General features: G+C 37.2%; 1 protein-coding gene across 1 annotated transcript in view; it reads right to left on the bottom strand.

Annotated features, from left to right (window-relative positions):
- LOC122787816 (inactive phospholipase C-like protein 2) overlaps positions 1-27,805 on the bottom strand; it is a 1,808,356-nt gene that overhangs the window by 937,699 nt on the left and 842,852 nt on the right. The window contains exon 2 of the mRNA XM_044054724.1: positions 1,105-3,591. Within this exon, the coding sequence (XP_043910659.1) occupies positions 1,105-3,591 (2,487 nt within the window). The remainder of the gene's footprint in view (positions 1-1,104; positions 3,592-27,805) is intronic.

The raw sequence follows: 27,805 nt of genomic DNA, 5'->3' as shown, positions 1-27,805 counted from the left end.
TGCGCTATTCCACAAGCAGGCAGAACTCACATGGCTCATGGTGCTGCTATTGCAGTAAGCTTTAGGCAGCCCCCCCCCCCCCCCCCAGACAGGTGAGCTGGCATGAGCAACTCACTGCCCTTCCAGTTCCGTCCCTCCAGCATCTGTGCTACTAGTTAAATTACTGATCAGCTACTGTCCATTTTCTTCAAATAATATATTAACTGTAAGGTCCACTCCATACTCAAAATAGGCATGTTAAGAAGTTAGACTGGGACACTGGCCTCTCAAAATACTTACTGTACAGCAAAGCAAAGTATTGAGCTTTGATGAACAACTTTTAGCTAATCATTTTTATTTTATTTTTATTTTTATTTTTATTTATCATTTGTTAACCGGGAAAGTCATGCTCTAATATCATAGTTTTCTCTAAGATACAGTACAATCTTGGTAATCACAGGTGTTCCTTCTTATGGAAAATGTACCAAATAATTTTCACATAAGTTATCATAAAATGGATAATATAATAGCTATATGTGTACCTCTGATCAGGAAGTCTGCAGAAATGGAACAACTGACAGAATTACTGCAATTACTTATATATATCTATTGTGATCTGAGCAAGGCCATCAACATTTAATACCCTTAAAGTATCTGTCAAAGTTAGTGGAAAGGTTAAGTGTTAGCTATGGCATGGCAAAAGGATGCTAATGCTGATGTACAGGACTTAATTTTGTTTCATGAGAACACATATGACACAGTGGGCGTCTAATCTGCCTTTACACAACCATATTTCTAGTATAGGAATTAAAAAAAATCTTCTTACCATATCAGTATCTCATACAAAGAAGCTTTGTTAGCCAACAGAATATCCTTTTCAACACTATACCATACTTGTACTTTTTGCAGCAAATATAAATAAATACATGCACTCATTAACAGTGTGTAACTTTTTGACTTTTTCAGGTTTTATCCTTCAAAAAAACAAGTGACAATTCATGTCATATTATCAAAACAAATTAATTATACTTAACATGTATATTTGTCATGCATCACCCTGAATATTCATAATGTTTTGTCAAGATAAACTAATACAAATAAAAAAAAAAGACATTTGAATAATACCTGAACATTTTCCCTTAGGTCAGTTGCTTCACGCAGAGGTTGAGTTGCTGCTCTGAAGACCTCATCTATCATTTTAATTCCAGTGGTTTCAGTTGAAGTATATTCTCTGGCTTTTTTCCCCTTGCGTACAGATAATCCTCGTTTCTGAGCTTTCCCACCTCCACGTCGGTTAGTAATGGCTATATGTACAAACAAGGTTGTGTTTGGTAAGAATTCTCCTGTCAGTGATTGGAGGGGTACATGCCTATATCCTGGCTGTAGACATTCAAATGGTATTGTATACTGGCCAATAAACTCATCACCTATATAGTCATCATCCAACACCACAAAACGTAACAGTGCAAGTTCAGGCAGATTAATCTGAAACTCAAAATTCTCATCAAATATTGGATTATCTCCATTTTGTGTAACTGTTTTTGTTCTTTGATCTGCACAATCAGCAGGAATTCCATGTACCTCAACATACACATAAGGTTCAACAACATCCCCTTTGGCACCAGAACCCTTAGGTTTAGGTAGATTCTGACCACTGATAATTTTAATGTGCAGGAGCTGAGCTGAGACACCAGGAAGTGAGTCTTTTGCGTTTGCACTAAAGTAGGATACTGCTTCCCTCATAATAGAGGGTCGGAGAACATATCCACAGTTTCCATTTTGACGAAACCACCCAATATTAAGATCCATCATTAATCCAGGAGTCTGGTAGTTCATAGCAACTATCTGGCACCCACATTTCCAGAAGTCCTGAGGGTTCATGTTACTGGTATCAATCCTCATTGGACTAGGATAAACCCGAGATAAGAATTTCTTATTGTAATTGACAAACTCCTCTGGGAAATCATTAGCAAATTTGCTGGCAAGAACTTCATTGAAAGAACAAATTTCCCAGTATTTTTGATATTTCTTTGATGCATCAAAGTCTTTAAACTGCACTGACTTGCAGAGAGTCACAAGATCAGAAAGCTCTTTACAGAGCCTTAACTTTTTAAGGGAAATACCACTGACCTGATCTTTATCTTCTTCTTCTTCTCCTAATCTTCTAGACATTTCTAAACCTTCATCTTCATCAGTAACATCTCCATCAGAGTCACAATCTTCTGGCAACTTTTTCCCTTTAACGAGGATCTTTCTTTTAAGTTTCTCTGGGGAAAGAAGATGACTGTCCTCTACATTTGGAGGCTGTAAATATAGTTTATCTCCAAGAACATTCCTCATGTGTTCAGCCATGAGTTTCTGCTGTCTAACAGAACAGTGAATTACCAAACAAAGAATAAGCGGATATTCAGAAGCTTCAAAAGCATACTGATTGACTACACTAATAACACTGCGGAATGCTACTTGAGAAGTTAATGAGTGTCCAACATATATTAAAGGCTCATTATCTGGGCCATCCCACACTACCAGTTCAATACTACGGCAACCCATTTTTAGAGCACGGATATACCCACTTATATCAGATGATCCCCAGAAATGATCCTCCATTAAACAAGCATTGTGTGCTGAGTTGACATAATAATGAGATAAAGGTTGTGTCATATCCTGACAAACCTTGTCATGCTGAGGATCAAAAATATGGCACTCTGATGACAGTAAGTAATGAGTAAAGCCATCAATAGAAAGATAACCTTTGTGCTGACCATCTTGGGATGGCTCATGTTTATTAATGATATCTAAGCATATTTCTTCGGTCACTCCTTCCACACCCTGCTCAACATCCATAAATAGCATTAAGTCCTTTATATCCAGATATTCCTTATTGCTTGAAAACTGCACCAGAAGAAAAAATATTTCTGGCCTTGTGCAAAGTTCAAAGTATACCTCTGTAAATATAGCACACGTAACACTACCACATTTTTCTTTTGCCTTCTGCAGTTCCTTGAATTTCAGTTCAATCTTAGAAATCCTCATTCCAGGATTTAAGGTTTTGATAAGTTGAACAGCTTTATCTAAATGAATCTGCCCCTCTTTGCATGTATCAGCTTTGTCAAAAACGGAAGAAATCCATAATGTTCTTACACTAGTTTGGTTAGCTTCTACAATATCAAGTGTGTGCTTTCCATAAGAAACTAAGTACCGCAGTCCCATTACCCAAATATTTACAATGTCTGCTGAACTGGCCACAAGATCCAGTGATTCATAATTTTCACCATATATTATAGAAAATGCACACTCATCAGGAAACTGATCAGAAAGTCCATTGCTACGGAGCACAGGGGTCTTCTTTCCCAACCTTACTTCTTTGATTGATTTTATTTCAATTTTGGCTTTCTCTGAATCCTTTTTAGATGGCTCCCATCTTAAAAAGTGCATGTCTGAATCCAGAATGAAGAACCGGCTATACATTCTTGAATTGGAACGCACTTTCTTCATCTCACACCCCTCCAGCATAAAAGAAATACAAGCTGCTATACTGTTAATCTTCCTATCATTTGGCATGGTACTGAATGAGACAGTCTTCTTCTGGACTTGCTTCTGGCGAGAGACATCCTGAAATAAACATAAACACAAACAATTCTCATATTTTCATAAAATCAGAAACAAATGTCAAATAATAATGCTTCAGTCAAATGTACAATGTACTGTGATCAGAATAATTAATGTGCATCACACTGACTATCCTGGAAAACAAAAAGTCACCGAGTTCTCAGAATGCCATGCTGGACTTTCTCAATTGTCATTAAATATCTTTAGTCTTTGCTTTTGACCTCCATACAAACACAGCATATTCAGAGCAGTTTGTCAGGAGTAGCATTTCTATAATGTTAAGATGTCACTGACAATTTCTTCACTTTAATGCAATATCCCACCCATTTATTGAAGGCTTGGCTTAGTATACTGCTCCATCATCAATAATCTGCAAACGCATGCAGTAAGGAATCAACAGACCATCACCTGTATTATTTAATCTCGGCTTATTAAAGAACATTATCTAAATATCGACAATTTCGATTTATTATTTGTCAGCATGTTGGGACTTCACAGAAGGGCAGATCTCATTGCTTTGGTAACTGTTTCCTTCACTTAGATAGACTTCAATACAGTTGGTTTGGATGCAAGATATGAATACAGAAACCAAGGTGTCAGGAGTGCTCAGATACGATGATGTACAAAAGAGGTTTAAAAGAGAACTGTGAGTTTGTCACCTGGTCATGGTCATGCCCTGGGTGACAGATTTGATGGAAAAAAAATTAATTGAGCTTTTGTAAAGTCTGTCACCAATACACTCTTGTTTAAGAACATTTCTCAGGTGCCAGCACTTGACATAGAGAATGAAAAGTACAGCTGTGTACACTTACCATAAATGTAGATGTTCGAGTGTATTCACTGTTGCAGTCATTACACTTGGGTAATCTGCTGGCAGGTTGCCCTCAGTCGGCCTGAATAACAAAGTCTTGGGCCCTGCGTTGGTTGCTGTCTCCTCTTCCATGACGTCAGGTCATCAGGGGTATAAAACATGCATTTTATTCAGTTACCCCTGACGACCTGACATCATGGAAGAGGAGACAGCAACCGACGCAGGACCCAAGACTTTGTTAATCAGGCCGACTGAGGGCAACCTGCCAGCAGATTACCCAAATGTAATGACTGCAACAGTGAAACACGAAGAACATCAGATGGACAGAAGGACCAGTGTATATGAATTGGAAGGGTAATATCCATGCATATTTACAGCTTAACAGCATATGCTGCAATGCTGACCCTGGTTCCTACTGCACCCTGGTATACTAAACAGTAGCTCTGCCAATAAGTAGAAGGCTGAGGTCTTACTAGAGGCATTGAGGAAACCATTACAGCATAGCTGTATGCAAAACTTGTCCGGCACATGGGAGATGGAGGAGTTAAAAGTGTGGTCATCAAGAGTTGCTCATCTCCACTGAATAAACAATGCAGATGGCATTCTGAAACCAGCTGCTACCCTGATTAAGTAAATGAAGCCTTTCTGATAATCTTTCATGGTAAATTATTAAGAATTTCTAATCATGCACATTCACTGTGACAGACGCTGTGAATGATATTATTAGACAGAGGCACACATCTTTCATTTAAACATTTTACTTTACAAATGACAAAAGCCATATTTTAAACCTTATGAAGTATGCGTTCTTCCATTTTGTTCTACAGCAAAACAATACCTGTAAAATTAACCTATCAGTTCATTAGCACTATTCAGCATAGATTTAATCACTTAAGTTATGCTTTTATGCATGCACATCTAATCTTCATGTTTTACTCCACTGCAAAGGAAATTGTGATTAACACAGCAATACTTATGAATAACACCTTTTTCTTGTTTGTTTGTTTTTTTTGTTTTTTGTTTTTTTACCATTTGAAAGGAAAGTATCCTGTATATCATTACCTTGTATCATGTAAATAATTATGGAACTTAGTTAATAAATGTAATATGCAATTAGTTATTACACATAGACTGACATACAGAAGATTAAGATTCCTTTTAATAACAAAGTTGTTGCTGTGTTCAAGAATTAGACTGAAGCTTCTGAGATAAATTTATTTAATCCATTTCAAGAACACAGTAACAAAACTTAAGGGTTCGCAACCTAAACATAATTCATTGTAATACATTGAGTTTTATCTGCGATATGCACTACACGTTAAAAAAATCTAGCAGCATGAAGTGCCTAACAGCTTTAAAAGCTGTCAATTTACACTGCCACATCAATGGCAGCCACCTGCAAAGTGCACCTCTTATCAACCAACACCTTTAGAAGCTGTTTGAGACTTTAAAATCCCCCAAAACAGCATAGAATAAAGAACACAAAACCAAAAGAACAATTGTACAAGTACCAGTTCTTCAGAGAAGAGAGAGACTCAGCCAAATTCTATTTAGTGCTTTCACACAAGAACTTCAATAGAATCTAACAAACAATTCAAACATACTGTTTAAAGATGGTGCCAAAACAATCATGTGGTAGTCAAATAACCAATCAATGCCTGCCCTTAGGTAACAGTAGGTTTAAAAAGTACCTGAACAAAAATATACTGTATCCGATTTAAGGCAGAATGGATACTATGTAAAACTTTTGTGCTTACAAGAAACATTTAATGTTAAAATGATCATTGAGTCCTGGGTATTTGTCAGCTCTTAACCTGATCTGCCAGCAAGACTATTGGCACTCAAGTCGTGGCTTATAATCCCCTGAAAAGTCCTCCAAACTGACAGCTTCCAGTACACTAAACGTGAATTTCTTAAAACAAGAATAATTCAATGAATGTTTTGCTAGCACACTATTTTGATCTTTATTTTTGATAGCTAAATTATGATCATAAATTCTGCGAGCAAATTTTCTGAAAGTTTTCCTACATAGAAGCAAGGGAATGTTTCACATTGGACAATATAAACTATGCTGAATGAGTTTTGTTATGATGCAACAAAAGAATAAATCAAGGGCTTAGATGTAAGTGCAGGAGGTGTTGCTTATGAACCTGCATTGCTTGCATCTCTCGCATTTAAATGTGCCTGGGATGAAATGTCCAGTGTTTTTGGGACGTGAACCTCTTTCCAAAAAATAACCTGATATTATGCAATCTTTTATATGTACACATGAAGCATGCCCTTGCTTCTATGTAGAACAAACTTTCATAAAATGTGTTTACAGAATGTACGAGCATAATTTAGTAATCAAAAATAAAGATGAAAATAAATAAAATCTCACTTTTAGTGTACTGGAAGCTGTCAGTTTGGAGGACTTTTCAGGGAATTAAAAGGTACGACTTGAGTGCCAAGAATTGTGCTGGCAGATCAGGTTCAGAGCTGACAAATGCCCTGGACTCAATGACCATATTAACATTAAATGTTTCTTGTCAGCACAAAAATTTTAAATAGTACAGATTCTGCTATAATCTGATATAAAATATTTTGGTTCAGGCACTTTTTTAACTTACTGTTACCAAAGGACAAGCATTGATTGGTTGTTTGCATACCACATGACTGTTTTGGCATCATTTTTAAACAGTATGTTTGAGTTGTTTGTTAGATTCTGGTGAAGTTCTTGTGTGGATTATTAAAAATGAACAAAAGCACTAAAGGGAATTTGACTGCAATTGTGCCTTCTCTGAAGAGCTGGTACTTGTAGAATTGTTTTTTTTTTTTAAGACATTTGTTGCTCTACCACACTTCTGTTGTTGACAGCACAGAGAGAAGAGTATTACATTTTTTCTGTGTGATGAGTACATTATTCACCCAGATGATATCATCACGGTGTGCCCTCATCATTATACTTAATATACTGGGAAAACTACTCGTGTACCAACTCCTTAGCTCACCGCTTTCTGGAATTCATAAACGCCAATGCCCTGGATCAACTTATCCACACCCCCACCAGGGGCAACAATATCCTAGACCTAGTCATTACCAACATGAGTGACCAGCTTTCCACACCTGAAGTCAACTCCTCGTTGGTCCGATCCGACCATAAACTAATCACCCTTGATATCCACATCCCACCCCCATCCCCCATTAAGGAAACCACAGTAAAAAATTTTCTCCAAAGCCAACTTCATGCTTCTTAAGACAGAAGTGGTGAACTTCATGACACACATGCAGATGGACAATACAGTTATAACTGCTGAATCCTACACAAATGCACTCTATAAGCACTTACACGAGTGCATGGATCGTGCTATCCCAAACAGAACCAAGATGCTATCCTCCTAAAAAAGGAAGCCAATCTAGTGGTCCCGTGCCATAAACAAACTGTGCAACAGAAGGAAGAAACTGTTGCAAAAGAGAGTAAAACCCCATGAGTGGAGGAGCTCCCTGGTCAGCCTCAGTAAGAAGCTGAAATCCCTTATAAGATCCTCCAAAGCTAGCTACAAAAACAAAATTGCCACTAATTCTATGGACAACCACAAAGCATTTTATAGCTATGTCAAGAATCTCGATGGCAACACCCATATCTACTTTGAGTTTTAGCATAAAGGCATGAAAATTACGGAACCAACTGATATTGCCAATATCCTAGTAGATAGGTTCAGTGCTAACTTTACCCCCCCACCACCCCCTAAAGGGCCCATATCTATACAGGACTCACAACTACTCAGGTAAAAGCTGCACTCTCTAAAGCAAAAAACACAGCATCCATGGGACAACATCCCAGGCTGCATTTTACACGAACTTCAGAACGAACTGGCTCCCCACTTAAGCACCATGTTCAATAATAGCTTCACATCAGGCTTTGTGCCGACTGAATGGTGCACAACAACAGTTATCCCACTCCACAAAGGGGGAGCCACCACTGATCCTGAGAACTATCGACCTATTAGCCTGATGAGCCTGGTCTGCAAGGCCATGGAACGTATCATCACGGAACTCATAAACAAAGACATTGGTAAACTCCAAACTCTGGATCCCACCCAGTTCGGGTTTGTGAAAGGCAGATCATACCTCCTGAACCTGATGAACTTCTTTGAGGCGGTCACCAAAGCCATAGATGGGGATAAGGTGGTTCACACAGCCTATCTTGACCTCGCCAAGGCTTTCAACACCATCCCCTATTCTGGAATTATAGCTAAACTCACTAAACTAGGTATAAAACCCTACGTCACAAGATGGGCTGCCAACTGGCTCACTGACAGAACCCACACTGTAAAAGTTGCAGACTCCAAATCTGACCTCAAAGTAGTGACAAGTGGAGTACCACAGGGTTCCATCCTGGGACCTCTCCTGTTTGGTATCTACTTCTCTGAAGTACAGGCTAACACAGAAGGCCTCTGGCTAATGAAGTTAGCAGATGACTGCAAAGTAGGAGCCATAGTCAAGTCCCCAAATGATGTGGACATCCTACAGAAGGGCCTCGCTGAGACAGATGCCTGGTGTCAGAGCCATGGCCTCAAGCTCAATGCCAAAAAGTGCAGTGTCATCCTCTTTGGTAAAAACTCTGCACCCATGAACTACCACATAGGCAGCAATCTACTTAACACCAAATGTGTGATAAGAGACCTTGGGACCCAGGTGGACAGTAGTCTCAACTTTGCTAGTCACATTGCCACAGTAGTCAGGAAGTCCTTCTACGTGGCACACCTCATTATAAAAGGGTTCTCATCCAGGAAAAAAGAGGTCATTGTTCCTCTCTACTCGACACTCATTAGACCCATTATAGAGTACAATGCCCCTTTTGAAATGTACCTCACAATACATCTGCAGCAGCTGGAAAGGCCACAGAAGTACCTCACAAAGAGGATTACTGGCCCCAAACAAATGCCCTATACTGACCGTCTCAAAAAACTCCAGCTTTACCCCATAGCATATCGCCTACTCCGAGGTGATCTCTGCCTAACATATAAAGCTATGTCAAACCCAGAGCTGTTGGACATGCTACACCTAAAGAAATCCCAATCCCTCAAGCTACATGCTCTAGGGACCTAAACCTTGTCACCACAATAAATAGGACATGCTGGAGGGATGGATTCCTGTCCCAGAGACTTCCCATACTCTAGAACAGGCTACCCATCTATGTCAAGCAAAGTTCTTCATTAGCACTCTTCAAGAAAAATCTTGATGAGTCAATGGGAAATAGGAAATACACCCCGGGGATCACTTCTTTGTCTCTGCTCGACAGTGGCACAGGAAAATAACTTTCTTGGGTGGCGTAAGCCAGGAACTTTGTTGGCTAGACTTACATAGACCCTTGGGTTGATAGCCTAGTACCTACCTATGAACCTATGCTGCATATAGATAATGTGTGCTGCCTGCCAACATGCTGAACTGTCTTTATGCATATAGGATGAGACTGTTAAATAAATCTTTCATGCTACAAATAAGCTACAAATGAAAGCCCCTTAAATCTATGTGTGCTATTCAGTAGGGTTTGCAGTGTGATCCACAAATGTCACATCTCATACCATACTGCAAAGCACAGACAAGCATACAAACTATTGTATAATAAAATGGATATTAGCAACCTGCCTATCCTAACAAAGAAATTCCAAATGCTTAGCCTGAAGAACCAAATAGTGCTGTGGCCATCTGCAAGAAGTGATAATAAGGTGGAGAACAAGGTGCTGTGGCTCCTGGGTGAAAGTGACCTCTCCCCGAAAAGGATTAGCATAGGCTCATAGCTTAGTATTAGGCTAGTTGCCCTTGTAGATCATTTTAAGCTCATCCAGTTTCTCTCAAAGGTAAGAATCAAACCCTGTAACTTGTGTTTGTGAGGTAAACATCTTAAACATTATGCATCTCCTCCTCCAAAAAAATTATTTTATACATTTATTCTTTGTTGACCGGGTTAGACCCACTACACTAGTAGCCTTTTTTTTCAGGGGAGACCCAAGGTGATATTTAGACTACTAGGGAAATTTGGTCAAGGCATCACAGAACTTCCCCTACTCTTTTATTCTTCAGCAGGTGAGGTTTTGTGAGTACAATTCCTGTTTCTGCGACTGGTGCAGAGCTGGCCAAGAGAAGCAGAGGGAGTAATATAGGAGGAAGAAAGTTGGTGCATTGCTAGAAGAGAGCATACTGAGAGAAGTTTAATGAATGAGGAAGATTCAGTGAGTGTTACAAAGGGTCAGCGATTAGCTGACTTAAACTTGGGTGAGTTCAATGAGGTTGTGGTTACCAACGTGGTGTCCAGAGGATTATCTGATGAAAAAGTTATTGCTTTAATGAATAAGAAGGACCCATGGCAGGGATCAGAAGTTTCATAACACAAGATGACAGATAAAGTTCATGAAATGGAGGATGAGTCAGTTGGACAAAGAAGAAAGATTGTACTTGATGTACAAAATGACAAAAGGAAACAAAAGTGGTATGGGGGATAAAAGTTATTATAAACTTTATTTAAAAAAATATCTGTGGTAAAGACAACAAAGAAAGGGAAGAGACTGTTGATAGATATTATGTATGGGACAATTTACTTTTACTTTTAGAGTTTGAGGCATGGACATTAGATCACTGATCTGATTCATTTTGGAAAACAACATTTCTGTGACTTAACATTTGAGAATGAAGAACAAAGAGCAAGTTTTTGTTTCATTGTGAAATGAAAAAAGACTGTTATCCATGGATTGACCTTGTCTGTTTCAGGACAAGGGACTCGGTTAAAGAAGAAAGTGAATGCACAATTTGGAACAGATAAAACAGAGTTAAAAGATGTTAAAAACATTTTTTCATTGGTGTGTTATTCAGTTCATGACACTGTAAAATCAAATGATGAAAGAGATAGTTGGAATGGGGGTGTGAGCTGGATGTTATTTTAAAATATGAAAAAAAAATGTTGTGAAACATCTGCAAGTTGTCATACGCATTAATGGACATAGTGATACTATCATATGTCTGGGGCAAGTTAAAGTTATTGAATATAGAAGGGTGAGTGTATTAAAGGGGCATTTTATATACAGAGATTGATTCTTTATGTTACCCATTTTATTAATAGTAAATAAAGGTAGTAAAATTATTAATTTTTTTTGATAATAGAAGTATTAGACTGAACGTGCAGAAATTATAGTAGGAAAAAAAGGAATTAAGAGATTAATAATAAATATTGATTGTGGTATTTTGGAAAAAGGAGACTGGTATATTTTGGGGTGAACATTAAACTATGAGATAATTTTATGTGTTATGGACAAAATGGTGGATTGTGTTTAAAAAAATATAAAAAATTTTATTTTCATATTTGCAAATGGATACAAGAAAGAAGACAAAGTAAAATATCTTCTTCTTTCAGCTTTTTCCAGTTAGGGGTCACCACAGCAGATCACCCGTCTGCTCATGATTGGTAGTGGAGTTTTACTGTGTCGAATTGCCAGCCCGGCACCCAACCTTCCACAGAAGGCACACACATGCATGCACGCACACCTAGGGCCAATTTAGAGAGTCCAATCCACCTACAGCATGTCTTTGGGATGAGGGAGGAAACCGGAGCACCCGGAGGAAACCCACGCGACTACAGGGAGGACATGCAGACTCCGCACAGAAGGCACCCCAGCCGAGGATCGAACTGGAGAGCCTCATTGCTGTGAGGTGGCAATGCTAACTGCTGCACCACCATGACTGCCCTAAGACAAAGTAAAATATAAAATATAAAAATAAAAGTTTTTATTTAGTAGTTTGTAACATAATTCTGATAACTGATCTAGGTATGAAAATGAAGTTTTTATGGAAAGTTAAAAAAAATGTAGAATTTGTTAATTAAGCAAAAGTATTGGTTAAATGGAAAAAAAATATTTGCTCTAAACTTAAAAGGAAGGAACAGCAAAAATTTTAAAGTACTTTCAGTAAATGGAAACAGTATTACTATTACTGTAAGAAAGATAGGGATATTGGAATGATATGTTAAATGTGATATGGATGTTATTCTGTTAGAGGTAAGATTCTTGACAAGTGAAGAAAGATTGCAAACAGAAACATTGTGGGGTAGAAATAGTATAAGAAACCAAGGAAGTGAATGTTGTTCTGGAGTGGCTGTGTTGTGTAAAAAAAGTAAAAATACTAGATGTAACATTGTTAAGGACGGAAGTTTTACAGTTGTGGATGTCAGGTAGAAAGAACACGTTTATAGAGTTCTGGCATTATATGCATATATAACTAGCAAGGAAGGAGAGTATCTGTTTCATCAAATATAAGACTGTGTGATGGTTATCATGAAAATTATAATTGCAGGGAATTGTAATTGTGTTTAAGGGGAAAAAAGAAAGGGAAGAATATTAATAAATACAAGAAGTGATAAAAGTCTGTAAATTAACTGTGCAGAGCAAAAGTCACTGGACTTATAGAAGGGGGCACTTGGATGTGAAATTGATTATTCTATAGCATCAGAAGGCTTGAGCATAGCAGATGGTGATACATCTGAAAGGTATTATTCATATCAGTTGACAATATGGATGGAGGTGATGGGAGACAGTGTGTATATTAAAATAGGAAAAGGAATAAAATGAATAAATGATAAATTATGGGATGAAATTGGAGAGTAGGAAGTATTGCAGTTAAGGAAGGATCATATAACCAAAAACAACTTCTATAAAAAATGGTCTGAATGGTAGATTGAATTTAAGAAGTATTTTTTTCAACAGCAGTGAAGTACGGGGAAATGTACAGAAATGCATTGGAGAACTTAGAAAATAACAGAAAAGAGTATAAGGATATGGAAAAGGAAATAAATAAAAGAAACTGTGAAAAACTTAAGGCATTACTGTTTAGGCAGAGATTTATACACAAAAAGAAGGAGGTATCTGCATATCTAGGTAAAAGAGTAAAGCAGAATATTATTATAATGAGGGAAATGAAAAAATAGAAAAAGGAGTGGTGAAAAGAACATGAGCAAGTTGTGAATATTGTAGTGCAGCATGTGTAAAATACGTATAAAGAAGGAAATAAGAGAGAATGGAAAATAAACAAAAAGAATCAGACAAGTTAAAGAAGAATTTGAAAAGGAAATGACTATTAGTAAGTACTTAGGAAAGTAAATGCCAATTCAGTATCCGGTCCTGATGGTATAAAGTATAGACTATACAAGATATCAATGGATTGGCAAAGAAAGTATTTTCATTTATGAAGAGTTATGTAGTTGGATATTAATATTTACATGAAGAAAAATGAGAAGAATGAAATAAAAAATTGGAGACCCATCACATTAAATAACACAGGTTATATTTTTTATGAGAATAATACAGATGAGAATAGAAGAAAGGATGAAGGATATTATGGAAGAAAGTAAATATGGTAGAAAAGGGAAAAGATGTTAAGAATTGTTATTGATTGTGAGAGAAATTGTGAATGATTTTATAAGTAAAAGGGAGGATGTGAAACATGATAGGTGATATTAGCAATGTATTTGATACAGTACGACATGATACTTTGTGTGATGTTAAGGAGAAATATGGAATAGGTAACAGAATTAGGAGAGTATGTATCTCAGCATAGCAGACCAATAGAGTATGAATGTTAGTAAATGGATGTCTGAGTAACAAAATGATGTGTGATATAAGACAAGGATGTCCCATTAGTGGAATACTGACTGCATTGGTAATGAATGCGATAGGAAGTGAAGTAGCTTATAACATGAAAGTTGCTAAATATGTGATTCCAAAAAAAAGTAGTGATTCCAGTAGTTTTGGGAAATGCAGATAATATAGCTGTAGTTGCTAAGAAAAAATATAGATGAGGGAAATGTTGGTTTGAATAAATGTTACGTTTAAAGGAAATGAGAAATGAGAATGACCTTGAATGAAGATAAAAACTAATTATTTGGATGATGTGGCAAAAAGCAGGGGGGTGTATTTATCAATAAATGAAGTGTCTTTGCTAGGTATAAAAGCTGGTGAATATGATGTAGTTATGATGCAATGGTAGGATCTGTGGAGGATATTTAGATTAGCATTCAGGAAAAAGGTTTATCTTATGAATTTTGTATTAATGGGAAAAACAGCACACGTGTCAAATGTTTATATGATCCCCAAAAAAATATGAAAAGGAAATTGTGCAACTGGTGTTTTCTTTCATATGGGGTTCAAAACGAAATCCAGTGAAAAGAGGTGGGTTGCATATGAGTGAAGATAAAGGGGAATTGGGGTTACTAAATCCAGTTGTTTATTCTGCTTCTTTAAACTTGTATAGAGTATTAAAGTGGATAAGGGAAGAGAATGAGAAATTAATAGTAAGAATATTTATTTTAATTAAGTACAAAAAGTTCTGGGAGATGATGAGAATAAGAAAAAGAGAAAAGAATATGCAATGAAGAAATTAAAATTATAAAGAAAAATTGACATGGAAAATGAAAACTGATGAGATAGAAAGCTGTGGTATAGTAATGTGATAAAACAATATCATTGTGTAAATCCATGTGAAATTTTACCAGAAGTGATTAATGCCATTAAAATAATAGAAAAAGTAGTGTGCCAATATAACAGAGTGTCAGAATTTCCTATGGAGAATGTTAACAAACAAGTTACTAGTAAAGGGGAATATGCCATATAAAAACAATGTTGAAAGAGTGTGCTTATTTTGTCAGGAGGAAGAGACAACAGAACATGGTTTATTGAAATGTAAAAGAGTAGTGAAACCCTGGGAAAAAAGTTGTGTAAATAAAACATTTTTGAGAATATTAATGACATAAAAATATAGGTATGAATATGATTATCTATTGACATTAAAAGAACAAGAAGAAAATATGTGTGATAAGGAGATAAGAATCTATTTTATATTATATTATATTATATTATATGGGTTACTTGGAATCAAAGAATGAAAGAAATTTTGTTTAATAGGAAATGGATTTTTCCAGATGTATTCTGAAAAATCAGGTTATGGTTGTGGAAGAAGGAGTAAGGACAATTATGGAAGAATAACAATGGGGGTGTTATAAGAAAAATGGTAAATAGTAAAATATAGAAATGTTTATATATGTTTCTGTAAATATGTACATTTTGTAAATATGTAAATAATGTTTAATGCTGTATTAAATAAAGGCCCCTGCTCTTTTTGATAGGTGCCTTGGAATCTGTTACATCCACCTGAGCTACCATCCAGTCAAGCAATTAGGACTTCAGTTTAAAGTTTCATTCAAAGGGTAGCACACTCAGGAAAGCAACAATTGTCTCATACCAGCAACTGCTTGTTTGACTCTCTTCAATAGGACTTTCGTAACAATCCTTGCTGCGGTTTCTTAGTTACCTATCTGGAAGGCAACAAGCTGTTAAATGGCAACAAACCTACTCATCCTTTCAACCAGTTACTACAGGTGTCTTATCAGGAATCTATCCTGGGTCCTATCCTGTTTAATATACTTATTAAAGACCTCTACACTTCCACTCAACATACTAGTTTAGTTCAGTATGCAGATGACTCAACATTAATATGTGCGGTGTCAACAATAAATAAGCTCCAAGACATTACCCAAAAATCGTTCTCCTCTGTAGAAACCTGGCTCAAAGAATCAAACCTCCTACACAATCCCAAGAAAACTAAGGTAATGCTTTTCCCTCAAAAAAGTTGCAAAATCAAAAGCAGTTTTTACTATAAAGTCAACAAATAAAGCTGTCATTGAAATTGTAACTCATAGCAAAGTTCTAGCATTATAACATATGCCAATCTCAAATATGACTAGTATATACTATACACCATTAAATCTACTCACCAGAAACTAGGGTCCCTTTATAGGATCAATTGATTCTTTACAGATACTGCAAGAAAAACTCTAACCACTACCTTCTTATTCCTGACTCTCCCCTCCTATCCTTAAACAATACTTAAGGGAAGAAACTTGCCTCCTGTTAAAATAAAGTAGCTACATTTGCCACCAGTCTCCCTCACAGGATGCACCATTGCCATAGCTTAAAGCAATTAAATTGGCTTAAGTTACACAACTACCTAACATATTCACAACTAACTACAGCACACAAACTCATTCATCATCCAGAAAAATCCCCTACACTACATAACTTATTACTGACCTACTGTCCAGCAAGGGACCTCTGCTCTAGTAACACATTCTTATTACTTTCAGATAAGTCAAATAATGTTGCAGGAGACTCGCTCTACTCCCAATGCATTGCTAAACTCTGAAATAGTATCTCCATTCAAATAAAATTTTCTAACAAAATCAAGTTTTAAACAACTGCTTAAACAACATCTTAACCAGTCCTGGTCCTGTACATGCTCATCTCAAGGCTGAGACTTTGTGTTCACCATACAATACTTCCCAAATACTCTCCCTAAACAGAATACACTCAACCTCTCACTGAAATGACAAAACCATTTTTATACTTAACTGCTGCCTGTACAATCCATTAAGTTGCATGTGGGCTTTCTCTTTAGTGACTTCCACCTCTGTAAAATCTTAGAATGTAGAAATGCAATTATTGCCTTTTTATAAATGTAAATAGAAATGTAACTCCTCTGTGTTTAACTGGAACATAAAGTATAATGCAATGTAAGCAAATGGAACATTTCTCCACAGGTCTCTGCTGAAAATGGATATTACCCAGTGGGACTTCCCCGGTAAGCAAAGACAAATAAATAAATAAAATAACAGCATACATTTACTACATATGTACACTGTGCCAATACAGACAATCAACAACCAGTATCACTTTCCTTTTAGTGAAATTCATAAAGGAGCACTAACATGGGTCCTAGGACGGGAATATGTGAGGAAGTGATTATTTTGATTTCAACATTTTAAAATTTCAGAATTTTGACATTTGAAAATTGTACATTCAGTATTATGACTCTTAGTATCTTGTACTTCACTAAGTTGACACAAACCCTATATATATATACACACACACACACACACACACACACACACACACACACACACACACACACACACACACACACACAGAAATGGAAACATTAATAGCAGTGCAGGCATTTTTCTTAGAAAACAATACTGTTTATTATATAAAAGATCTTTAAAAAATATAGGTTCTTCTCAAACTAAAGTCTTAGTGTTAGGGCTTACAAAACGTTCACAGTCAGTACCTTCAAAACAGTTCACATACATGCACACACACACTCATACACACACAGACACACACACACACACACACACACACACACACACACACACACACACACACACACACATGCAAACGCACACACACACACACACACACACACACACACACACACACACACACACACACACACACACACACACACTCGTATACAAGGCAATACATACATACATACATATATTACTAGATAATATTTGGGAGATTTTCTTCCAACTTAATGAGAAATTAAATGCAAAATAACCCTTTATAATATCTCATGGGGCATTTTGCACAGTTTGCATCTGATTCTCCTAGAATAGTTTACATCAAATTACTAAACTTTCAAGGTAAAGAAAAAATCCTTAAAACTGCCATGAATAAACCCGACTTTACCTGATGAAACTGATAGCTGAAATTTTCTCCAGATATCCCCATAGAATATAAATAAGAAAGAAGACTAATTTCTCATTTTTTGCCAGTTTTAGATTAAAAAAAACATTTGTTTTGAAATACCCTTTCCAGCTAAGCTGATTTTTTTTTCTGGAAGATTTACAAATATCAAATTGCAAAGAAGCTGAGATAATTTTTGCCAGCTTTTTGCATTTAAACCTGGCTATGACTATTTGCCTATCCTGTCAGACAAGCGTTCGAGGTGTTCTCTATTTCTAGGCTGTTTGCTAGATACAGTTTTTATTTACTAATCTATCTAAAAATAATCTTAGCAAATTGGAAATGTCTTACAATAACATTGCCAGATTTGCTACAGGCAACCCATTAGAACCCACCATTGCATTAATTTAAAGCAGCTGGGATGGCTTGAACTACAAAATCTGATTAAATTCCATCAACTATCTATAGCCCACAACACTTTTTACAAACCTTCCAAAACTCCTATTCTATCCACACTCATCACTCCCTATAAAAACATGAAATCCTTAAGGTCTTCTCAGAGACTTCTAGTACATACCACTAAACCAAACAACAAGGCTGGTGACTCCCTCTTTTCTAATATTGTTGGAAAAGCCTGGAATCTCCTCCCCAGTGAACTCTCCTCACTTCCCTCAGTATCATGCTTCAAAAACAAATTGAAAGTGTTCCTCAGAACACAGTGGTTATGCCCCTGTACTAAGTCTGACTAGTTATGTATCTCTTAATACTTTGCTCTTCCTACCCCTTCTACTCACTAACTGTAATTCCTTCCTTATTAACCATAATACTATCTCCCTCTAGAACATCTTGATTGTACTAGCATGCTATGTTATGCCTGTATTCTGCACTGCTGAATTTACTGTGATAACCTGTAATATGCATTGTAAATATGATTTTTTTTTTTGTTTAATGTTTCCTTATTTGTTATCTTGTTAATTTCATTGTTCTATCTTGGAGCTTATCTCCCCAGGCCTCTACTGAAAATGGACATGTATCCAGTTAAACTAGCCCGGTCAACAAATGTAAAATAAAATAAAATAATAATAAAATGTATACTGTTTTACTGTGCTGCTGATCGAGTTATTCAAATTACTAAAATATGTGATTTGTTATCAGCATGTCCTATAAGTGGTCTGACTTTTTAAGCAATTTTATTTTTACCCTGCCAATACTCTTTATTATGTTCCTTTGTCATCTTCTTGGGATATATTAATTTGTTTGGAGCAATGCCTCCCTGAGTTGAACTGTCCATTAACACACCATGCTTAAGACCCCTACTTTCTTTCATTTTCACTATTGTATCTTTACCCTTTTGTTACGCCTTAGCACTGGCATAGTGTAGATTAAATGATATTTTGTAGATTATTTTTAAATAGGCTACTTTGTTAACATTCATTTTACTTTGGTATCTCTTCTACCATAAAAGCTGCCCCTTCTCTTAGCTTACTGCTAGGTGTCTCTCATTTGTCTTGGCACTGTTCATGCTTGATACATGCATACTAAGCAGCTGATATTCTGCACATGTACAAAGCAAAAAATCATATTTTGGCTTCATTGTAACATTTCCTTAACCTTACACTTTCAACATGATTTAAAGGAAAACTCCACCTTAGAACAAAAACATCTATTTTTCACTCTATTTTTCTTTTCTGAGCTATTTTAGCACTTCAAAATCACTCGGACTGCTTCTCATAGAATTTTAATATGTTTTCTGCAAAATGGTTGCCAATGGGGCTTGACATATCAGTATGGTCTTATTTTTCTTTAAGCCTTTTTCCCATAATCCATTTCAAGTCTGCTTTATACGAGTCATGCTAGACATAAGGAAGTAGTGTTGTATTCTCATGCCAATGATATATAATGGGATTAGTGTCAGTCACTGGCATCTTATATATCTTCTGTAACAGGACTGCTTCTTTTTATTTCTTGAATGGCCTTCATTTATGTGAGTCTCAGAGCTTGTTTTATAGTATACTAAGGAGTTATACAGCTGCAACTAAACAAGTAGCTAAACTGCAGGCCTTAAGTATCTTTTTACAGTCCAAAATGAATTTACAGTCTACTCCCCCAGACTTTGGTAAATGTGTTGCTACTTTACAAGAATTATAAGAACAAATATTTTCTGACTTTTCTCTAAATGTCACAGATATCTTTGATACTATAGTTAAGTCATATTAAAATGTAAAGTAGTATAAACAACAAACATTTTAAGTTTAAAGCTTAGCATTTCAATAGTATAATGTTGCTTCTGTAAATCTGTCAAAAGAAGTGGCAACTGCCTTTGAACAGCTGACTGATCTAATTGCTATGTTTTGCTACGAAAGGCATGGCTACATTGGAAGCAGTTGTAAATCACTGTAAGTTCTCTTCCTCTAAGCAATAATCCCAGTGGAAAACAATTTCACACCTCTCTGTCTTTTTTACAGCAGCTGCTGAGTTCCTAACATCAGCAGGTAATTACCCATATAAGGTTGTCAGCAGTACTTAGCTACAAATTCCTCTGTGTTTGTGGTATGACATGCAGGCACAGACATATTCCTCAGCAAATTACGACAGAAATTAAGCTTAAAGAAGTAGGTGGTCTTTCCCTTCCTTTGATTCCAAGACAAGGAAATTAATGAAAGTTTTATAAAGTACAAGCAGTTTCTGGTACCTATACAATGCTTGAACCATATTGCAGGAAGAAAATCAACCTAAGAGCAGAGTTAAACTGTAGCAGAAGGTGAAGTTTTCCTTTAATTATACATTTGGTGTTCTATATCTTTAAGCAGAATCTCATTTTAATGTTAAACCACCACCTTTCACTGCTGGCTCAGCTGAGAAGTGATATTTTTCATAGTATGTCACACCAGGGGGTGCTCTTACAAGCAGTCTTATATTTCATATTTGATATGAATATTCATCAAAATGTCTCTAGTGTGAAATATAAGCATTTGCTCTGCAGTGCACTTCCATTTATTTAACCTGTTTTTTTTTTCAAATTCTCTTTATCCCAATAAGCCCACATTTAGAAGAACTGCTCATTTGTTTTTCTACCCCTCTACTCAGTGTCTTACAGATTTCTGGAGTGATCTCTGCTTATGGTTCTGTGCTATGAACAACATTGTAGCCTTTGAATTCCTCCACTTGAAGAGAACTAGCTAGCCCAATGCATCCCCCATTCATAGAAAAGTAATTTCTTATATATCAAGCAGGTTGCTTCCTTAGCAACCTTTAAAACCAGTCTAGATTACCGAATGGGCAATCACAAATGTTCACTTGTGATATGTGGGGAATATGTACTTAATGGGGGACATTGTTAATCTTCCTTCAGTGTTGGGTGAAGTAGAGGAGCTTCTACTGGCTACAAGATTAGTAGGGTATTAAGATATGACCCTATGAAGTTATGGTTACCAATGTGACTTTAAGAAACTGCACAGAAAGTCATAACAGGTTTATGCAGACTTGCAGAGCTCCCTAGTGCATCAATTACATGGAACTCTGCATGCTTTTCCAGTATTTCAACTGCATCCAGAGTCATCCAAGCTAATATAAGAATATTTTTTTGATTTACTGCACTTCTATTTGCTTTATACAGTGATCACTACCATTTTTGAAACATTTAATTATAACAAAAATAGTCACTTCTCTGTCTGTTGGCTTTTATAGTCCTGTGTACCTCCAAATCTCATTGCAGAAGGGTAACTTATCCAGGAACTTAAGTTGTTTGGTAGTTGTTATTGTTTAATCTGCACTTGAGGGCTGCTTTTGCTGCTGCTGTTACATTAAAAAATTCCAGGATCATCCATCTTGTGGCAGAAGGTGTTTACCTGATCTCTCAGAGTTGGGAAGCACTCCAGGAAGCTCAAAGTATGGTTGTTTATTCGCTAGAGGGCATATAAGTCTGCTTTCAAGCATTTTTGTCTCTACTATAAGTCAGGCTCTTTGTTCACTTACAGAGAACTCTGCAACACTTTTCCAGTGTTTCAACTGCATCCAGTGCCATCCAAGCTAATATAAGAATATTGCCTTGATTTACTGCACTTGTACTTGCTTTATACTGTGATCACTACTGTTTTTGAGTATTTTTAAAGCATTTATTTAATGTTATGGCAAATGCAGTTATTTCTCTGTTGGATTTTCTAGTTCTGAGTGCCTCCAAATCTTCTAGAAGAAGGGCAAATTAGCAAGGGATTTAGTTGTTAGGTAGTTGTTTGTTGTTTAATCTGCACTTTACACTTGCTTGTTACATTAAGGAATTCCAGGATCATCCATCTTGCGGCAGAAGGTGTTTACCTGGTCTCTCTATGTTGGGGAGCACTGCAGAAAGCTCAAAGTGTGGCTGTTTATTGGCTAGAGGGCATAAGAATCAATTTACAAGTGTTTTGTCTACTATAAATCAGCCAAATTTGCAAGGCTTTTTCTTTACTTACAGAGAACACTGCATCAGTTTTCAAGTGCTTCAACTGCATACAGAACTATCCATGCTAAGATAAGAATATTTACCTGATTTACTCTACTTATATGTGCTTTATAAAGTGATCACTACTGTTTTTGAGCATTTTTAAGCATGTATTTAATTTTATGGCAAAACTAGTCATTTCTCTGCTTGTTAGTTTTTCTAGTTCTGTGTGCCTCCAAATCTCCTTGCAGAAGAGCAAATCAGTCAGAGACTTACTTGTTTGTTTAATCTGCATTTGAGGGCTGCTTTCACTATGCCTTTACATTAAGAAATTCCCATATCATCCATCTTTTGGCAGAAAATGTTTACCTGTTCTCTCTGACTTGTGAAGCACTACGGGAAGATCAATACGGGGTTATTTATTGGCTAAAGGACATAGGAGTCAGTTTTCATGCATTTTTCTTTGCTAGATATCAGGCAACTTTGCTCAGAGCTTATCATTGGGCAGCAGCAGTTAGCAGTGCCCTGTATAGTAGCAAATGCCTAGAGAATAAAATTTTCCTATAAAGTTAGGATTAGATCCAAAACCTGTTAAACAGTGCGGCATTGTGCAAAAATAAGCTTAGAGCAGCTAGATCATGCATTGAAGAGCACTGCCATATCCAAGCATTAGATGACATCTTGCCCTTAACCCCAAAAACTAGTTTGCATATCGAATAGCACTACCCTATCCTGGCAATATATAACATCATGCTCTTAACCACAAACACTACTCTAGGAGACCCATGTTAAAACCCAGTCCTTAATCCTAAACAGCCCAACCTATTACAAGGCCAGATAACATGGATGTACAATTTCCAAATGTCTCTGTGGCCAGCTTGGTGGATCTGAGCATCCTAAGACAATGTAGCAATTGTCTCATGTTCTCAGACAACCTGTTACTCATTAAAGAAAATAACACTGTATGTGAGAAATGTAAATACACAATCAAGGTTGTCAGAAATACTTATACTACATCCTTCACACACAATGCTCAGCTGAGGTGCTTAAAAGAAACCTTCCTAAATCTCAAAGACCTCCAAAGACATCTGATGGCAAAATGCTCTTCAGCAATCACTAAAGCACACAATGTCATATAAGCCTACACCCAATGGTCCTCCAACAGCAAAGCTCATAAGGCAAACATATACTTTACCTAATACTCTTGTCATTGGGGACTCCATTATGTGACACACAGATGGCCCACTCATCAGGTTAGACAAGAAGAAGATGACAGTTAATTCCTTATATGGAGCCAGGATCTGCAATATCAAGCATGCACTCAAGTTACTGCACCCCAGGTACCAATATGATTCTATCATAGTCCATATGGGTATGTATGACCCAAGACATACCTCACTGGACTACATGAAAAGAGACATAATGGATCTCTTGGAATATGTGTCACAGATCTGCATTGAACAGCATTCTATCCTCACTAAGGATGATGCCACACTATGAGCATTAAATGATTGATTTTAATAACTGGCTTAGTTTCTGATGTCACTCTAGGAAAAATCCAGTATCTGTCAGCATGGGAGGACATCATGGCTAGCTACAGGTCACATCTATGCCCTTAGAGTGTCTCAGCTCTAACCTAAACCTACGAGAGGCGCTCACCATCCAACCAAACACTCTACTCATGGATGACTTTAACTACCCCTCTATAGAATGGGAAATGTACACTGCCTCAAACTCTTGGGTGCAATGCTTCCTGGACTTTAATAACATAACCACCCTGGAACAGATAGTGCATATATCGACCAGAGGATCAAACATACTGGATCTGGTACTCAACAACATGCGACAGGATTGCAGCCACTGTGCCATGTCTTCACTAGTCAGGTTGGATCACAAAGCTGTCTAATTTGGAGTTAAAATTAACCCAGAAAACTCCACTTGAACTAGTTACAGTTAGGAACTATTCAAAGGTAAACGACATCCTATTAGATGACAGTTTGTCAAAATAAGTGCTCCTCCCAACCCTGAGACCACAGCCATCTGTGCAGAATTATTCACAGAGTCTCTAAACAAACATATGAATAGCTGTATAGAGGCTGCTGTACCTATCAGAGATAAAGCCAAATCAAACACTAAAACCAAACCCCATTGGTGGAATCCACTCCTAAACAGGGTATATAATAAAAGAAGAAACAGGAAGAGCAACTTCTTTACAGCTAAGTGCTTTCTCATGAAACTAAACAAGAAACTAAGAGGTCTAATTACAAGGCCAACTTTGAGGCCAGGCTTGAATCACAGGCTAAGGACAATCAGAAAGCCTTATTCAGCTTTGTCTGGAACCTTAGAGGTAACACAAACCAGTGTACTGAACTGATGGTGAAGGGTAACATCTTTACTGATCAGGGTGGCATAGCAAATCTACCGGCTGATAAATTCAGCTCAAACATCAGCCCCACTCCCCCCAGCTTCACCAGGTGCAGTCCCCTCCAACATACTTTCCCCCAGCTATCAGCAGGGATCAGGTGCTGGTAGCACTCACTAAAGCCAAGAACACCACCTCCATTGGTCCTGACAACATTCCCGGTTGCCTCCTGAACAGTCTAAAACATAAACTATCAGGACCACTTGAGGCAGTCTTCAATTACAGCCTTGAAACAGGCTGTGTTCCTAATGAATGGAGAACTGCAACAGTAATTCCCCCCCACAACAATGAACCATTAACCGACCCAGAAAACTACAGACCTAACAGTCTAACAAGCTCAATACGCAAAGCCATGGAACAAATTATCATGGAAATGATAAACAAGGACACTGGCAACCTACAGACAATGGACCCATCCCAGTCTGACTTTGTCAAGGGAAGGTCATGCTTACTTTAACTGGTAGACTTCTTTGGGAGGGTGACCAAGGCACCATTCTTCTCAGCCCTTATCAGACCTATCACTGATTACAATGCCTCATTTGGCAGGTATCTTACCAGACACTTGGAACAGTTGGTACACCACAAAAGTTTCTCAACATTAGAATTCATGGCATGAACAACCTGTCCTATACTGATCATCTAAAGGTTCTGTCTCTGTATAGAGTCTACTACATAATAGTATGTAAATTGAAAACTTACCCTTGGTCTGGCTCCCATGTCCCTTATGATCAGAGGCCATGAATAAAAAAATTAATATAACACCCCACCTACAAATTCTTAGTTACCTCCCTACTAGCATGTCCCCCTTTGTATTGACACCCATGAAACCTGGAACCCAAATGGTTTGGGGTGTATGGCTAGGCTTGTAAGGGCCCTAAACCTATGAACCTATCATGAATTCCATCCATTACCATTAGTCGTTTTGCAGCTTCTGGCTTAGTTTAAGAGATGCAAAAATTGCAAAAAAAAAAAAAAGATCACACTTAAACGTGTAATTGATACAGATGATTTAATTTAAATATGCCAAAGAAGAAGACACTATTTAAAACATGTAATTGGCATACATATGCCATAGAAGAAGCCATTTAAACATATAACCATAGAGATGTTTAATTTCTTCTTCTTCTTTCGGCTTTTCCCGAATAGGAGTCGCCACAGCGGATCACCTGTCCGCTCATGATTGGCACTGGAGTTTTATGGTGTCGAGTTGCCAGCCCAGCGCCCAACCTAACACAGAAGGCACACACACACTCACACGCACTCACACCTAAGGCCAATTTTAGAGTGTCCAATCCACCTACAGCATGTCTTTGGGATTAAACCGGAGCACCCGGAGGAAACCCACGCGACCACAGGGAGGACATGCAGACTCCACACAGAAGGCACCCCAGCTGAGGATCGAACCAGAGAACCTCTTGCTGTGAGGCGACAACACTAACCACTGCACCACCGTGGCCAACCTATAGAGATGTTTAGTTTAATTATACCTAAAAAAGAAGTTACATTTTTTAAAACAGTCCAGTATTTCTAAATAGAATACATTTTTGTCCCCTCCTGCTGACCATCTAGTCCTGCTTCCTCTTGTGCTGTCCTTTGGCTGTTCCTTTTTCTTTTGCCTGTCTCATTATGAGCACCCTATTTTGTCTAAAGTGATTCCCAAATCCTTTAGGGATTTTTTTTTTTTAGCTGGCAGGATGATCAAATTGAACAAGATGTGTCACTGTCATCTTTCAAGGTTGTCTTTTTCAAATTTTGCATTCCTCGCCCCCTCTTCCAATACTGGCCAGCTTGCTGGGCTATAACCAAAGTACATAGGGGCTTCCATGCATACGTACTCTGGCTAGATGACCAGAGTGCTAGACATGCTTCTCCTTGGCAGACACTTTTACTGCTCTCCAGTTTATTGCTCTCCACTACTTCCTGGCCATCTGCCAGCTGATGCATAAGCTATAAGACATTCCCCAAAAAGCACACATACTTAGGACTGAAAGACAATCATCTGCTCACTTTCACACCTCCTTATCTAAATCTTTCAGCTTGTATATCTGCCAACTCAACTCAGGCCACTGGATTTGCAGTAAGGGTTTTATTTTTCTGCAGCACTGAGCTGATGAGAAACAGAAAGACTTTTGCTTAATATGTGATAGTACCATTTTTAAAAGTTAATTTCAAATGGATTCTTCATATTGTTAAAAGTTTTCTAGCCAGATTCTTTACATTCCATAGGCATCAGAATGCCCTCAATTTATGACAAAAATATGAGCCCATCTCAAACATTCATATAGATGCAACTGCTCTCAAGACAAACTGTGTAAACTCCTTCCTGTTATAATCAGGGTTATTATAATAAGCTGTCTCCAACATACTTAAATACTGGCACTCTGAATCCTGACACCAATACATAACTCTTGTAAAAATGTCAATATGTCATAGGAACTGTGACTCTATCCTTTTGTATACAACAAATGCCCTATATAAATTATATGTGACTGTCACTGATATTGTTTTGTCTTTGTACTAGAAGCTTTTATTTTTCTTTTATTTTTTTAATATTATCAGTCCACATCTCATGAACATTACAGTTTAAAACTGTATGAACATCCTGGTTCTGATGGTAATAAGACTTAGGAAATGGATGTACTCACCCCTAACCGGGAAAAGCCGAAAGACACAACATCTCCAGTAATTTAATGTATATGGCACTCTTCACAAAACTTGAACATAACAAAAACTCAAGGTTTGCCATTTTTAATTCCATCCTGTACATATAACCATCTCTCCATGCTTTTCTATAGGCATATATCTCACAGTATAGTATACATTTACATAACTTCACACTAAACTTCATACTCTGTCTAAAAGTATGTATACATTGCATGCAAAAACATTTTTGTTTGTAACTTCCACCTATGTGCTTGAGTCATGGCTGAAAAATGTGTTAAGCCAGTCCAGTCACCTGGTTAGTGAATGCATAAATGCTAAATACAATTGCTAGATAAACATTGACTGAAAAT

The sequence above is a fragment of the Protopterus annectens genome, chromosome 13.part0 (assembly GCF_019279795.1).
Source record: "Protopterus annectens isolate FY-2018-M chromosome 13.part0, PAN1.0, whole genome shotgun sequence".
Taxonomy (NCBI): domain Eukaryota; kingdom Metazoa; phylum Chordata; order Ceratodontiformes; family Protopteridae; genus Protopterus; species Protopterus annectens.
The sequence above is the reverse complement of the archived record's forward strand: the minus strand, read 5'-3'. Positions and strand labels throughout refer to the sequence as shown.